The sequence below is a fragment of the Aethalodelphis obliquidens genome, unplaced genomic scaffold (genome assembly GCF_003676395.1).
Source record: "Aethalodelphis obliquidens isolate GAN/ISIS:26980383/991018 unplaced genomic scaffold, ASM367639v1 scaffold15, whole genome shotgun sequence".
Lineage (NCBI taxonomy): Eukaryota > Metazoa > Chordata > Mammalia > Artiodactyla > Delphinidae > Aethalodelphis > Aethalodelphis obliquidens.
The window spans coordinates 1,103,850-1,118,761 of record NW_020837959.1 but is presented as its reverse complement, the minus strand read 5'-3'; the positions used below and the strand labels follow the sequence as shown (position 1 = coordinate 1,118,761).

The following is a 14,912-nucleotide window of genomic DNA, read 5'->3' as shown; positions in this document are numbered from 1 at the left end:
CCTGGCAACACGTCCACAGAACAATATGCATGATCACTCAGTCAAACTTCCACACCATTTGACTCAATTTTCTGGAAAGCAGAGGCATATTTTCAGCGCAGAGACGTGTGTGATTCACGCCCCCCCTGCGCCCCAAGCCCCCGCGGAGCTGGGCGAGGCCGGCAGGGAGGCTGCGGCGGCAGGGCCCTGGCCCCGAGCGCCTTCTCCAGGCAGGCGGCGGGATCTGACCCAGTGTTCCCGGGGGCCCAGGTCCCAGTGCACAGCTTTAGCACCTGGCGGCCCGCTCTGGCCGGGCCTGGCGACCTCAGCCACCTCAGCCCCTGAACCTGGGTCACCCCGCAAAACCACAGCAATGGAAACACCTCTGGGGCGGCTGGAGGGGAGGGAAAGCGAAGCGCGGGCGCTGCCCGGGAGCCCCGGGGTCCGTCCCAGCCTTCCCGCCCCACACCCCTGCTGCCGCTGCGGTTTGTGTCGCGCTCCCCCCTCACGTGGCTGTGGTGCCTCGTGAACCAACTTGAGTGTGACCGTGGCTATTTGATCAAAGGGCTCTTTTCCCAACAAGTGGGATTTTCAGCTTGGCTGTGCCCTTCTGCCCTGCAAAGCCTGCGGGACGCATCCTCCCCAGTGACAGAGAATCACACGCTGGGAATTCTGCTGGCGACGTGGTCCAAGGCTAAGCCAGCAGGCGGGAGGGTGGCAGGTCCTTCGAGCCTGAGGACAGCCTTCGGCCTTCAGTCTCGGCAAGTGGCCTCCTGCGCGGGGGGAGGGCTGGGCCTGCGGGGGTCCGGGCAGGGGCTTCTCTCCACTGAGTGCACGGCCGCAGGCCCGCGGACCTCGTGCGCTGGGCCCTGCACGCAGCTCCCCAGCCGCGGCTACCTAAAGCTCAGAATGATTACCACCTTCTGGGTGAAACGGCGACCCTGCCCTCCCGGGGCCGCGCGGGGCACCTGCCTCCAGAGATGGCTCAGCCTGCAGTGGGCTCTCCCCTCCCCACCCCAGCACGGAGCCCCCCGCTCCCCGAAGCCGCTGCCGACTCTGGTTGGTGAGACCCTGCTCGGGGGTGACAGGCTGCCTGACCCTCCGCAGTCAGCGCCCCCATCTTCCAGGCCCACAGCCCCTCCTGAGTGAGCCCCTCGACCCGGCCTGGCCCGGGCTCCTGTCGGAAGCGACTCCACGACTCAGCCTGATTACCTGATGGCTCCTAAGTCAAAGGGCATTTCTGTCCCCAAATCTAGAGGAGTGGCTTCTACTGAGGAGTCACCTCTGGAGAAATGCTTCAGATAAATTAAAAGCAGGCTCCGAGGTCAAAAAGCTTCGGGCAGTTTCTCCGGGAGATACACATACATCGTCATTTCTGGGAAGTTCTGCAGCACAGAAACCTGCTTCAAATTTCTGACTGTATGAACTTTAAACTGAAGTTAAACGTATATCCTAAGAAGTTCCGACCTTCGCCCTGGGCCCATCTCTGCACAGCCAGCGCCCCTGATGCCCCTTTTCTTCTACAGGGACTCTGCACCCAAAGGAATCGGACGTGGGTAAAAACTGAGAGGACGCGTCACGCAAGCGGCGAGGGGGGCGTTCCCTCTGGATCTGCACCGGAAGTTGCACACGGTCTGATGTCTTGGTTTCACTGATTCAATAATTCATGTACTGAAGCACGAACTCTGCCAACCCCCAGCCCCCGAGCCTGGCAAGCGAACTATGTCTCTTCATAGACAATCAGGAAAGAACCAACACATCGGAAAGATAATCGCTTTTAATTTTCTAAGTTTTCACTTACGCAACATGATAAAGGCAGATTTATGCGACTCGATATGACATTTTTACAAAAAATGTCCCCCCAGCATCTGGGCAGTAGTATATAAATATTTACAATGAAAAAATAGGCAAGGAAAAAGGAAATCTTCATTGTTCAAGACAATTTCTTTCCAATGCTTCTCAGAATCTTGAAAATAAAATACTTCATTACCTTTCTTAGTCATCCATATTTACATGTTGATTCAGCTGATGGTTCAAGAAATCTAGGCGTAAGGATGTTTTGTCTACATCACTCCTGCTCTTTTTCTACACTATTTTCCAAGTTATCTGAGAGTAAATTAAATATAAAAATGTAAACTTTGAAGGAAGAGAAAAAAAGAACACGTGTAAATGCACTGATAGAAAGGTCCTTACAGAGGTTAATATTTTACAACACTAAAAACCAAAATAAAATGCTCTATTTCTTTAGTAGGGACATTTGGTTTCAATGTAATTTGATGACATTAACAAAAATTGCCTCTGAAGAGGATGCCAAGGAAACAGCAACGATGTTACCATCCTAACTGATGAATATCCATCACCCTAATTTTCTCTAAAAGAAACTGTGGTTTTTTTCAAAAAGTGACAAATATGAATTATATCACGGAGAGCTTAAAAGCCTCAACGAAGTGTGGTACCTTTTAAATATGAAGACTTTCAAAAATAAGTTTGAATAGTGCAAGCCAGCCTATTTAACGTAGTGATATTACAAATATATTCAACTCCAACGTAGGAAAGCACGACTCTGCCGCCGCCCGACGCCAGGCTGTCGAGGTTGCCAGGATCGAGGGCAGCAGGCGGTCCCCGAGGATGCGATGCGAGCGTTTCCATGACGACGCCTCCAGCGGTACCTGCCGCCCTGAGGCAGGGCCGGGGCCTCACGTGTGGGAGCTGCGCCGGCCCCTGGCGCCCAGGGACACGCGGAGTCGCGGCTCCCGGGCGCGGTAATGCTCGTTGAAATCCAGCCTGAAGCTCAGGAAGCGCAGGCTCTCATCGGGGCTGGTCGTCAGCAACACCAGGAACTGCTGCACGATGCCCTGGAGAGACGCAGGGGACACACGCCCATCTCAGGTCCAGGAAGGAACTGCCCACACAACCATGCCGCCTTTAACCCCCTCCGGAGTTATTTCCACCAACACCCACCCTAGCGGTTGTCCCCGGGACCAGAGTTCACCCAGTCAAGGGCAGCCCCACGGGGAAGAGATGCCCATTTCCACAAATGCAAATTCACAACAGTAATTTCATGGAAAAGAACTAACCAACAGATTTTTCCTTTCTGTCCTTAAGTTCTACAAGAATGAGCAAAACAGCAAAGCAACTGGTGGGAAAACATCCTATTTTTAAAATTTTGAATAGATAACTTCAGTGTGACACTTTTCATCTTTCACATGAGTTATGAAAGAGTATTTAATCATACAGCCCTGATGGGAGGACAAATTGAGAACACCAGGAACAGACACGTGATGTAAACCATGGCTCGGGGCCCCGGTGCCTTTGCGGGTGTCGGGCTGCGGCTGCCCCCGAGGGCGGGCAGTGCGGCCACATCACCTCCTCATTGGGGGGTTTGCAAAGACGACGACAGGGTGTGAGAGACGTTCACTCAACTTTAACAGAACAGAATTCCCAACTGCTTCTGTCCGGGCTGAGTCACTGAGGACACCTCCCATCCCTGCCAACCCCCCGCCCGTCTCACGTCAGCTGAGCGTCACCTGCTCAGGGGAAGCGCTCGGCAAAGCTCTGGGCAAAGCTCTGATCGGCAGAGAAAAGGTCACCGACACACCCTTGTCCATCCTTCCCGAACTCTCGAGGTGGACACTGCCCCCCACCCTTGCTTCTGGTGGAGCTCCTGGGAGCTGGGACGCGTGCAGACGCGTGTATGCGACACTAGTCACTTTACACTGAGCGAACACACTGCCTGCGTGCGTGTGCGCGTGTCACCATCTCTCTGGGTAAGGAGGACTTGGGAGAAAGTCCCTAAGGAACCACGCTGCTCAAAACACCGCCAGGGCTTCTCACGAGCGTGAAACTGAAACATGCCGAAGAAGGACGCCTCCACCTGGACACATGAGGACATGCCTTCCCGTGGGGCCGGGCCCAGGGCCGCTCACAAGCAGCAAAGCACGGATGGCTGTTAAGACTCTATAGTGTTTCAGCCACCGACACAAGGAAGACAGCAAAGGACTTACGTGATCAAGAAAGGAAGTCTGAACGGCAGTGATTTACAAAGATCAAGGCTGTAATGTTAAGTAATGCTGGGATTACATTAAGATTACTTTTTAAAAACTGTATTAACTCTACCGGGAAAACATGTAACCACCACTGTCCTTTTAGAAATCAGCACTTGGACACATTTTAAGTTACTGAGTACTCCTCTGCAGCTGGGCAACCATCTTAACAGCACGAACGTAACCATGAGGCACCCATTTCTGAGAATTATGAACCCACACCACATATAGGACCTGGGTCAAGACGGCGCATCATCATCAAAACACCTGCCCAATAGATGTATTTTTGCATTGGACATAAACCAGTCATTACCACCATTTATGAAATGTGTTTTCAACAGAAAGGTAACAGGAGGCCAATGCCAAAGTGAGCCCACTTACAAAAGGGACAAACTTACCCCTTAGTTATGCAGAAGAGAAATTCAGAACTAAAAAGTATGAGGACCTTGGGAAGCAAACTAGATGCCTAGGGAACAGGGTCGTGGCGTTTCAGTCAGAATTCGGAACCAATGAATACATGGCACGGAAACATAAGTTTTCAAGGTCTGGGGTTCAACGCCTGATTTGTCTAATTAGTTACCAGAACTGAGGGGAAGAACTCTTCATAAACTCTTTTCATCTCTATTTCCAGCACTAACATCACCTTGAGAAACATGAAATCAGAAACCAAACCCTCAAGAGAGACAAAGCAGAGCAGAGCGTGTGGCCTCCGCCGCCCAGCAGCCTGAGGCCCGTCCCGCACGCTCCCCGCCTGTCCGCAGAGGAGGGGGCCGCAGAGCCGTGCCCACCAGAGCAGCCATGGGAAGGAAGGGCCACCAGAGGTCGGACAGCACCGAGGGCAAGACTCCCACCCAGCGGCAGAGGCTGGACCGGCTGGAACAACGCCCCTTCCGTCATCTGGCATCGAGCGTCAGTTACCGTGACGCGGGCGGCACCCTGTCGCTGGACACGCACCTGGTAGAAATGCGTCAGTATGCGCAGCTGCGAGCACAGCCTTGGTATCGACTCCTGGAACTCCCGGACCCTCTGGCTCTCCTGCTCTTCTTCTGCGGCCGTCACCCCCCACTGGCCCTGAGCGTGAGAGAGAAGCAGACGGGTTAGACTCCGGATGCAAGACGCTGGGGGGCGGGGCTGAGGTGCGTGTTAGTGGCGGGGCGCTGACTTCCACCCCTCTGTGCCGCTGGAAACGTCCATGGTCGTTTTCTGATGCCAAACTGCTCTCTAGCTTACTTTTTTCAATTAATAACATACCTTGGAAGTATTTTACATCAACACACATGAGTACCGTAGAACTCCCTCACTGTTCTTAGTAATGTTCATCAGCCCCAGTGTTAACATTCTGTGACATCCCACAATTCAGACGATTCCTCACAGCTCACCAGTCTTCTGCTATTAGAAGCAATGCTGTAATAAACAGCCTGTATCTGTCCGTCATTTTGGACGTGTTTCAGTGCAGATACTTTACGTGTCTGTAAACTGAACCCGACGGTTCAAAGCACTGGCACCCTCACATGTTGCATTAACTCCTGACTTGAACGGGAACGGTTCTTACCGTTTCCCTTAGCCGTGATGCGTGTAAAAGACTGTTCTCGATCACTGGTGAAGCTGACTAGCTGCTTTGCAGCCAGCACACGCAGGAATTATCACAGGATCATTTCTTATCAATTAACATGGTAAATTACACGAATAGACCTCTTGAACCCCTGCATTCCTCAGATAAACCCCAGTCTTGGTGAATTATTCTCTCAATATTCTGTTAAATGTTTCCACTGTATTTTCTGTAAGACTTTTTCCATCAACACGCACAACCTAGGTCTGGTATAAAGATTCTCGCATCTGGTGTCAGCTTCACAGAGCTTCCCAAGCAGGCTCTGGACACCTCCCTCCCTGTGACTGAACTGGCGCACGAGCACAGCGCTCTCCACGCCGCCGAGGTCCGGCCGCTCCCTTTCCTGTGGCAGAGCTGCTGATAAGCAACTTTGCTCCTTGCTGAGCCACTGCTCTGCCTAGAATTTGCCCTCTGTCCAGAGAAAGCCCTTCATCTCCCTCCCGTGTGCAGGCTGACTTCACGGGTCCGAGCCAGACAGCAGGCGGCATTTCCGCACCGCCTCGGTGTGTCTGTCTTCCCCCCACGGCCTCCCAGGAGGTGCCCGGCTTGTTCTGCTCCCCCTGGGCCGGGGACGCCCTCCGTCCACGCTCACCCTCATCTCACCGGGGCCCACCTCCTGCTGCCCGGCCGCCTCCGGGTTTCGCTGCTTCCCCAGCGGCTTCAGCGGGCGTCTGGGTGACTCTCTCCCCGTTTATTTCCGTCGGCATGAGGGTTGCGCATTTTCAGAATCGCGTCCTGGGGCTCCGCGGCCTGAGAGACACAGGCCACCTCTAGCGCCCCTCCGGCCCTCCCTCCGTGGCAGGACCTCACCGCAACCCCATCTTCCATCACAAGCTGGCCCTGTACTCTCTACTGCCTTGTGATCTCGACGGCAAGCTGCTTCCCTCTGGACAACTTCAGTGCCCGGTGCGTCGTCCGTCCTTTCCACTCTGTCCTGTCTCTTCTGTCCCAGAACCTCCCGACCAAGCAGGTCTGCCCAGACGGCGAGCAGGCGACGGGTCCAGAGGGCAGCCCCAGCCCAGAGGTTACCCAGAGGCCTCTCCTTTCATGCGGTGGGCTCAGCCCCGCTGCCTCTGTTGACAGGACAGACACGCCTGGTCTCACCGTCATCTCACCAGCGAGACGCTTTCCGGTCTCCCTGACGGTGGTCGTCTTTTACCACGTGGTCTGTGTTTCTTCTGACAACCAGGGGCTTGTAAGTCTGTTCAGCGGCTGCCTTTAAAAGGACAGCTTCACACAGCAGGCCGTCCCTGTGCTCTATTTCTTCAGACAGCGTTAACCAGCCTGAGCGCGAACGATGAGCGCCCCTTCTTGCGGCCTGATTTTAGGAGACATTATTTCCATGTCCGTATCTTTTAATGTATGTACACCTGTTTTACTTACTTCATGAGCTTTAAAAAATACCTCTTGATGCTGGGTTTTAAAAGATGAAGTAATTACTAAACTTATATTACTTTCTATCCTTTCCCTGCCACCTTTTGTCTTTTCGAACACAATTTTTAAATATTCTATTTTACTGTAGTACATACATATAAAAAAGCACAAGAACTCTAAGTGGATAGCATGATGCAGTGTCACAATGCGGCATACGCGTCACAGCTGGGCTGACATGCACGTTCACATCAGCAGCACAGTGGCTGCGTCCAAACACTTTGTCTTGTACTTGCAGCCAGGTAACGATTTTACATAGTTAAATTCAATTTTGTTTCATAAATAAAAGCTATCCCTAATAATTAAAAGCAAAAATGAAACCAATTAATCTAACTGGGTACTGAGCTGGTGGCAAAACCTTACGGGAATAGCTATTTCAGGGAGGCCACCTTGCAGGAGCCGACATGTGGCTGGGAAATCGCATGGCTGCTGCACTGTGGGGGGAGGGTCAAGATGCCTGTTCGGAGAGAATGGTGTGTACAGGTGTGTACAGGTGTGTGGGGGGCAGGTGGAGTCAGAGAACAAAGAGCTGGGTGAGCTCCTGCTAGAAAACAAGATTTCCAATTGTGAGACAGAAAAAAGAAGAAAGAAAAGGCCTTTAGCCCTAAATTTGAATTGGACATATTATCACACACGGTTTTGAGAAGTGGGAAGAAAGCAGAAAACTGAGGGCAGGGACTGAAGGAGGAAGAGGCGCCCGGGAGCCCTTGCCCAGCAGCAGCAGTGCGGAACGCTGCGGCAGGGGCGGGCAGAGGCCCCCGACCAGGCGCCCTGGGCCCTCCGAGCCGTCCTGCACAGCCCCTCCAGCCTGCGGGGGCCTCAGGTCTGATGACAGTGCGCAGATCACCCTGCCTCGCAAACGTTAACCACTCCTCGGGTACACTCGCAGCTCTCGCCTCTCCCGCGTATCCCGAGCACGTCTGAACAAACACGCTGAATAACCTGCCTTATCAGGCAGATCTGCTCCAAGGCGCTGACGGGCAACAGTCTGGGGAGTGAGCCTGGGCGCCCCCAGAGCGCAGACTCCCAGCTCAGCGATTCCCCAGAAGGGCAGAGCTCTGGGCAAGTGGGCAGTTTGAGAAACCACGGCCATGGCAGGATTCACTGGACACTTAACAGCTGACATACACCAGCACATGAAAGTAAGGAGCTCCAGGGGAGTCTGTTTGTTTATTATCACTCCCATTCTACAAACCAGGAAACTGGTCTCAGAGAGGTCAAGTCAGCAAAGGCACAAAGCTGGTGACCGGGTCGTGGCCTTCAGTCTGCCTGATGCGCAGGCTTCCTGGGCGGGCCCGGCCGGGAGGCCCCGGGGGCTGGGGGTCGCCAACTCTGACATTTCAGCCACACCCCCCTGCTCCCGGCAATGCAAACAAAGTGAGCAGTACACCCATCCCTAGAACACCCTGAAGGCACGACACGCATGCGCTGTGTCCCTTCCAAGTTAACGATCCTGTAACGCAGACTGTAAGGGAATACTCAAAAATAAAACTAATCCAACCGCATCAACTGAGCAATCTGTCTGTCACCACCCCAAGAATAAGCATCTTGAAAAAGTGAACGACTGTACAGATTATATCCAATACAAGAAATCCCATAAAGACTCAAACTCATTCAATAAATCTTTGTACTTCAAGGTCATGAAGGACATGAACCACTCAGTAAGGTGACTGGAAACAGCCGACGTGCACAAATCTGGCTCCCGCGGGTACACATGTGCCCGCCAGCTCCGATGAGAGCGACGCAGAGTCGGGCACCACCCAGCGGAGACACCGACGCAGACGAACGTCTCGACACTTGACTGAGGAACGCTGGCAAGAGACCAGAGCTTCCCGTGAACTCTGCCTTCGCTGATTTTGAAAGCTGAGGACAGTGATGGTGCCCGCTCCCAGTAAAAGAGTCCAGAGCCGCTCAGGACCCCAGCCGGACGCGGCTACGACCACAGCCTCAGCGACATTTCAGCGGCAGAGTCTGCTGCGCTGGGAATCACTGCGGCAACAGCTCACTGTCTAAGCGGATGAGCCCAAGCCCACCGGCACCAGAACCATACCTCGGCTCCACGCTGCTGCTTCTTCTCCTCGAACTGCAGGCGCCTCTGCAGCTCCTCCAGGGCGGCTCTGTAGATGGCATCTTGAGTGTTCTGAAGCTCGATGATTTGATCAAACACGGCCCTCAGCTGGTTTAAAAGTGCCTGGGGAGAGAGGACAAGTTTTTTCTTTTCATGAACAGAGCCCCCAACACGCTTATTACTAAGTTTTTCAAATAAAATATTGACACTTAGTGAAATTCTCAAGGCGCTCTTTAGCTGTTCATTCATGCATCAGCAGACACTGACTGAACACCCGGTCCTGGCAAATACGCGAATTCTGAATCACCATAGCAACAGCAAGCAGTCAGAGCCCAGGCTCTCGCTGAATCACCTCCCATCCTCACTGAGACCTGGCAACCCAAGGTGCTGCCCGACTCCACAGTGTGGAGCGCACAGCTGCGCCCGCAGCGAGACTGCTCGAGGATTAGAAAGCGAGGGGAAGGGATGGAAACACTTTTTTTTTTTTTTTGGTGGCACATACCAAAACCAGACATGGAGAATATGAGAGAGGAAATTCTTGAAAAAGTATAAAAAACAAATCCTGCAAGGTTTTTTAGAAAAAGGTATCATGCTTTACACCAGGAATGAAAGGATGGTTTTAAACCAAGGGCGACAGTGCGTCTCCCTAATTCACAGGGTTCCTCAGGGCACACACCTACCGCAGGTCATGCATTCTCTCTCTAGTGCGGCACGGAAAGGAGACCACAGCAGTCTTGTATGTACACCAAACGATATCCACGCACCATACACATCCTAACCCAAGGCTGTACGGCGAGCACCACGACACCGGCGGAGGGGAAGGGGCAGGGGGTTGAAAGGTAACATGAGAGCCAACACCCACGGGGTCTTTCGTGGACAGCAAGCAGTGCGCTCGGCTCAGAGCTGCCTGTTCCTGGTGGGGCCTCAGCCGTAACACAAAATCAAAACAAAAGCTGGAGACGACTTTTTAACAAGGATTTATTTCTTCTAGTTTGTTTCTTTATTGCAGTCAAATAAAAATTGACTATTTTTGGAGCTGGGGTGACTTACTGCTGTTTACTCCAAGCTAAGAGTGCAACATGTGCTTCTGCTGTCAGCAATCTGTTCAGACAGGGCGGCGACGGAAGTGCCTTCTGTGCTGACACCCGTTTGCGACAATTTACAGTGTGACTCAGGATTTCTCTCAAGAATGCACAAGCAGAAATTACGAAAATGTACACACACACCTGTCACAACCTCCAACTTCAAAATTACGTGTATCAAACAGCCTTGTTTTTCTTACTAAGTGACGTACGAAAAATACATTTAATTTATGTCAATAACAGACTGCCTTAATTTGTTTTATATATTGGGTTTCTTAAAAAACAAAAAACCCTCTAGTGATTACTTTAAATAAACCATCAAATTAAAAGTAAAACCCTCAGCAGACGGACCATTTCAGAAAAGATCATTAAGGCCTTCAGCAAACGACTCCTTCCATGAATTTAGCCAGGACCAGCTCACACGTAAACATCTACTATCATGAGAAAACCACGCTACAGGCGAAAATATTTTCCCGCTTGGATTCTGTTCATCCCCGTAGACATCTTTAGCAGTGAGCAGCGTGGCCTCTAGCTGTTTACAATGGAACTTCCACATGTGCAAACGGGCAGAGACACCGCCACTGGCAGGTGCGTGTGCTCCTGATTCGCCAGCTTGGGGACAACCCCCAGCCCTTCACACGTTTTCTAAAAAGCATTAGATCTAACAATCGTAAATCTCCCTGCAAAACACACACACACAAGATGACTTTTAATTGTTTAAAAACAGTAGCAACTCACATGTGCCAGGCACTATGGTGACGGCTTACCAGCAGCACACAATTTAATTCTCACAAATGTAGGGAAGAGAGAGGGGTGTCGTGCTCTTTCAAAACACGGGAACGCCGGGGTCAAAAGCTGAGAAGTAGGACGGAGCCTTAGGTCCACCTGCCCGCAGTGCCCCGCACTGTGCGAGTGGACAAGGACATGGTGGCAGCGAACGCCCGCAGCCCATCAGGTCGGGCCCTGGACACGCGTCCACCCTGACAGGCCCTGCCCACAGCGCCAGCCTGGTACAGACGAGGCGCAGTGATCGAGGCTGAAAGCCCAGAGGCGTCGCTCCCTAAGTTCTCCTTACGCTCCAAGTATTTCAAATTACTCCTGGGCCACTGTTTCAATATATTTATAGAACATTCTATATAGAAGCATCTTTGATCTGAAGCATCTATAAAGAAGCACACATGATCAATAATTCTCTAATAATGAAATCTGGCATATCAAAATACCTGTTTTCCCAGCCATGGATGGCTAACCAGATATACTAAAGAAATCAGACAAGTATAGCTGATTCACTTTGTTATACGGCAGAAACTAACATACCATTGTAAAGCAATTATACTCCAATAAAGATGTTATAAAAAATGATAAAAAAACAGCACTAAGATACAATTTCTCAGCTATCTATCACACTGGCAAAAATTTAAAAGTATGACAACATGTTCTGTTGGCGAGGCTGCAGGAAAACGGACTCTCACGCACCTGCTGCTGGGAGTGCAAACGCACACACGCTTCCGGCAAATATCTACTAAAGCATCTACTAAGAAAGAAATCAGACGAAACAGCGTGTTCCCACAGAAGGACCCCTGCAGCGGGTGGAGGTTTAGTGGGAAGCAGCCCTCTGCAATCCTGAAACGTCTTTAAAGTCGCACATTTAACGTCAAAAATGTACTTGAAATTTTGCTTCCTACTTCACATTTGCCTCAAGTGAAAGCAAAGTGTTCCTTATTTTCCCAGATCTCTGAATAAAATCTAAGCTCCGGGAAGACTTGCCACATGGAACATGCAACTTTCAGCAGGGCCTACAGGAAGGAGTGTCAGCAAACAAGCAGGGGTTTATCCAGACAGCCTGTCCTGACTCTGCCGCCAGAGGCTCCGGAAGGCCTGGCCTCCGCCCACACCCCCTGAACTGAGGGATGGGCTCTGAATGCTTGTTCTCGCACTGCCATCCCTCAGGACGACTCGCCCCTGAGCAGCACGCGAGGACATCGCTGCCACCCCAGGAGGTGGATGGGCGCCACCAGTCTTCATCCTTTCATGCCCAGTTCAAGGCACGTTCTCACCTGAGCACTACTGCTCCAACACTGAGGGGAAACATCACACTAACAGCAAGACTGTCCCGGCTACCAGGGCTGTGGCCGCACCAGGGGACGAGCCCAAGGGAAGGACTGGCTGACCGTCTGTTCTCGTCTTACCCTGGAGTCGGCGTCCAGCAGACAGCGGGAGATGACGGTGTCCAGGAAGGCCTCGTGCGCGGCGATGATGTGGTCCAGGTCCTGGGCCTGCTGCACTTTGTTCCAAAGTTCGTCCCAAGAGCACTCAAGCACCTGGAAATGACGAGAGCCTGAGGGAGGTGCTGACGCCACGCTGGCGCAGCACCTTCTACGAAGCACAGCACGACGGCCTGAGACAAGATGATCTCAACCAGAATCGAGGGCTGATTCGAACGTACCTCAAATGTAATGTAATACTGCATCTGATGGATGAAATGGACCATCTCGGAAGCCAGAATGTGACAGTGGTGCAGCACCCCAGAGAATTCTGCAAGAGAGCCGGACACCGCCGTCGGACACCAGCACAGCCTGCCCTCCTGCACCTGCAAGCTGTCTTCCCCCAAACCCCCTCACTTTCACTCTCGACCCCTAAAGCAGGAACCCGCCTTTCCAGAGTCCATCTCTGTGCTATGTAAACACGTACTGAGCCACCCAATCACGCAGTGACAGATTACTTTACGGAATATAAGGATCTAACAAGAAATGGCATAAAATGAAATAACTGTATTTGAAAAGTAGAGAAATTCTGTTTTACAATGATGCAATATCTTGAATAAATATAAGCTCAATTTTATGGTTTCTTTACAGTCAGTCAGTCTGCCTACTGTGCGTGAGACTTTTACTATTCCCTAGCTATTTGGCGACAAAAATGACATTTCCTTAAGTACAGAATGTGACCTTGTCACCTGAGAGAAGCATGAACTTGGAGGGGGTGGGCAGGGCCCAGACTCCACTCCTGTTCTTTGTGAGATTATAAAACCAGGAAAAGGCTGGAGGGTCACCAGGGAGCAGCATTCTCTGCTTGGACTTTTCATTTTTGTTCAGAGACTCTGCTGGACTATTATGGGATACTACTGTCCCTGAAGGCTCCATTGGGGGAATGACTTTAATATGGGTCAGACTGGACATATTTCTGTTACCGCTCCAAGGGCCTTCAATTAGCTACCTGGATAACTCACTTGTCGCATGTGGTGATCTGAGAAATCATTCTTGTCCCTTCCTCAAGGAGTAATGACGGAGCGACGTATAAACAGGTGTGAAAAAAACAACAGTGTGCTGTATACTTGAAAAACTACTGCCTTCTACAAGCTGAGGACTAAGAGACACTTGTGGGGATTCTGGCTTGTCTAACAGGCCCTCCTCGGCCAGGGAAGAAACAGCACGGCCACCTCAGAAGATCGGCACAGGCTCCAAAGCCTGCCGTCCCCCGTACCATCAGGAATCTGCAATCCATAATATGGTAAACATTCTTCTGAAAGACAGCTATAAGCTTCCTATTTCATTTGTAAATCCAGAGTGAAGGATGTACTTTTCCTACTAAAACCGAGGGCTAAGACTTCTAGTCTAGCACTCAAAGTCTATTTAACTAAAATGACTTTTCAATGTAAAAAGGCATAAGAACATGCTGTTTTAAGCCATATTCATCTGCATTATGGTTTAGGTAAGCTTCTCAGAGAAGTAACCCCAGTGTGCAACTCCATCTGGGGTTTAACCAGAGCTGGAACGGCGGGCTGTCCCCCTCCGCGACGCCAGGCAGTCCCCCTGGAGAGCCGTCCGTGTACATTCAAACATCCCACAGGCATGCGGGCGCGTGCCAGTCCGATTCTCCAGATCTTTCTCGGTGTGATGGGATTTCTTCGTAGAGCGGCAAAGTTCCATGAAACGGTCTGTGATACGAAACAGTCTAGAAACCCCGTGTGGAAGGGTCTGTTTCTTTACTGTTCTTCATGTCATCACAGACCTCGGGTGGAACTTTCCCGGAAGCCCAGCGTCTCTGAGGCCTCGTCCAGCACAACCTCACCACTTCCGAGGGCACGGCTCTGCCCGCACTCACAGCAAACGGGGCAGCCTGTTTCCCAGCCTCGTGAGACGGGTCTGCAGTTTACACTAACCCAGCCTGACATTTTCCCACCAAAGAAAGTTTAAGATCGCAGGCAGAACGGTAGGTCTCATCCCGGCTCCCGGCGGATGACGTGAGAACGCTGAGCGCTGCCCGGGGGCCTGGGTCAGTGCAGAGGCAAGAGCACATCTGCGGCCACTTGCCAGCCTCCGGCTCCAGGACAATCTTACACACATCAGGGAAGAAGTGCGACTCCAGGTTTCACTGCTCTGTGCAGTCTGGGTCTCCTCTAACTATCACCTAAGCTGAAGTCTTTTCCTCCCGCCCAGATCTGTCTTGGGCTGCAGATCCATTTACCCTTAAAAACATCTCACACAGGTGAGCCTGACCTGGCAGCCCAGCCCCGCTCCTCCCACAGTGCCCGGAAGCAGAGGCCCAGGGGTCCACCCTGGCCACACCTCCCACCCCACGGCTCTCAACCCCGAGGCTGCAGGCTCCCCGGGCTGCGTAACGCTTGCACACTGTCATGGTGGGCCAGTCTGCTGGCCTCCAAGCTCAGCCCTCGGGGCGGAGCCTCCCTGGCCCCTGCTGCA

At 52.0% G+C, this 14,912-nt stretch overlaps 1 protein-coding gene across 4 annotated transcripts in view; it reads right to left on the bottom strand.

Annotated features, from left to right (window-relative positions):
• Positions 1 to 1,738: 1,738 nt before the first annotated feature.
• Positions 1,739 to 14,912, bottom strand: part of TUBGCP3 (tubulin gamma complex component 3) — a 60,855-nt gene continuing 47,681 nt past the window's right edge. For all 4 annotated transcript variants that reach the window (XM_027115805.1, XM_027115806.1, XM_027115807.1 and 1 more), the window contains 5 exons: positions 12,659 to 12,747; positions 12,402 to 12,533; positions 9,113 to 9,253; positions 4,977 to 5,093; positions 1,739 to 2,834 (listed from right to left, as the gene is read on the bottom strand). In XM_027115805.1, the coding sequence (XP_026971606.1) occupies positions 2,676 to 2,834; positions 4,977 to 5,093; positions 9,113 to 9,253; positions 12,402 to 12,533; positions 12,659 to 12,747 (638 nt within the window). In that variant the 3' untranslated portion in view covers positions 1,739 to 2,675. The remainder of the gene's footprint in view (positions 2,835 to 4,976; positions 5,094 to 9,112; positions 9,254 to 12,401; positions 12,534 to 12,658; positions 12,748 to 14,912) is intronic.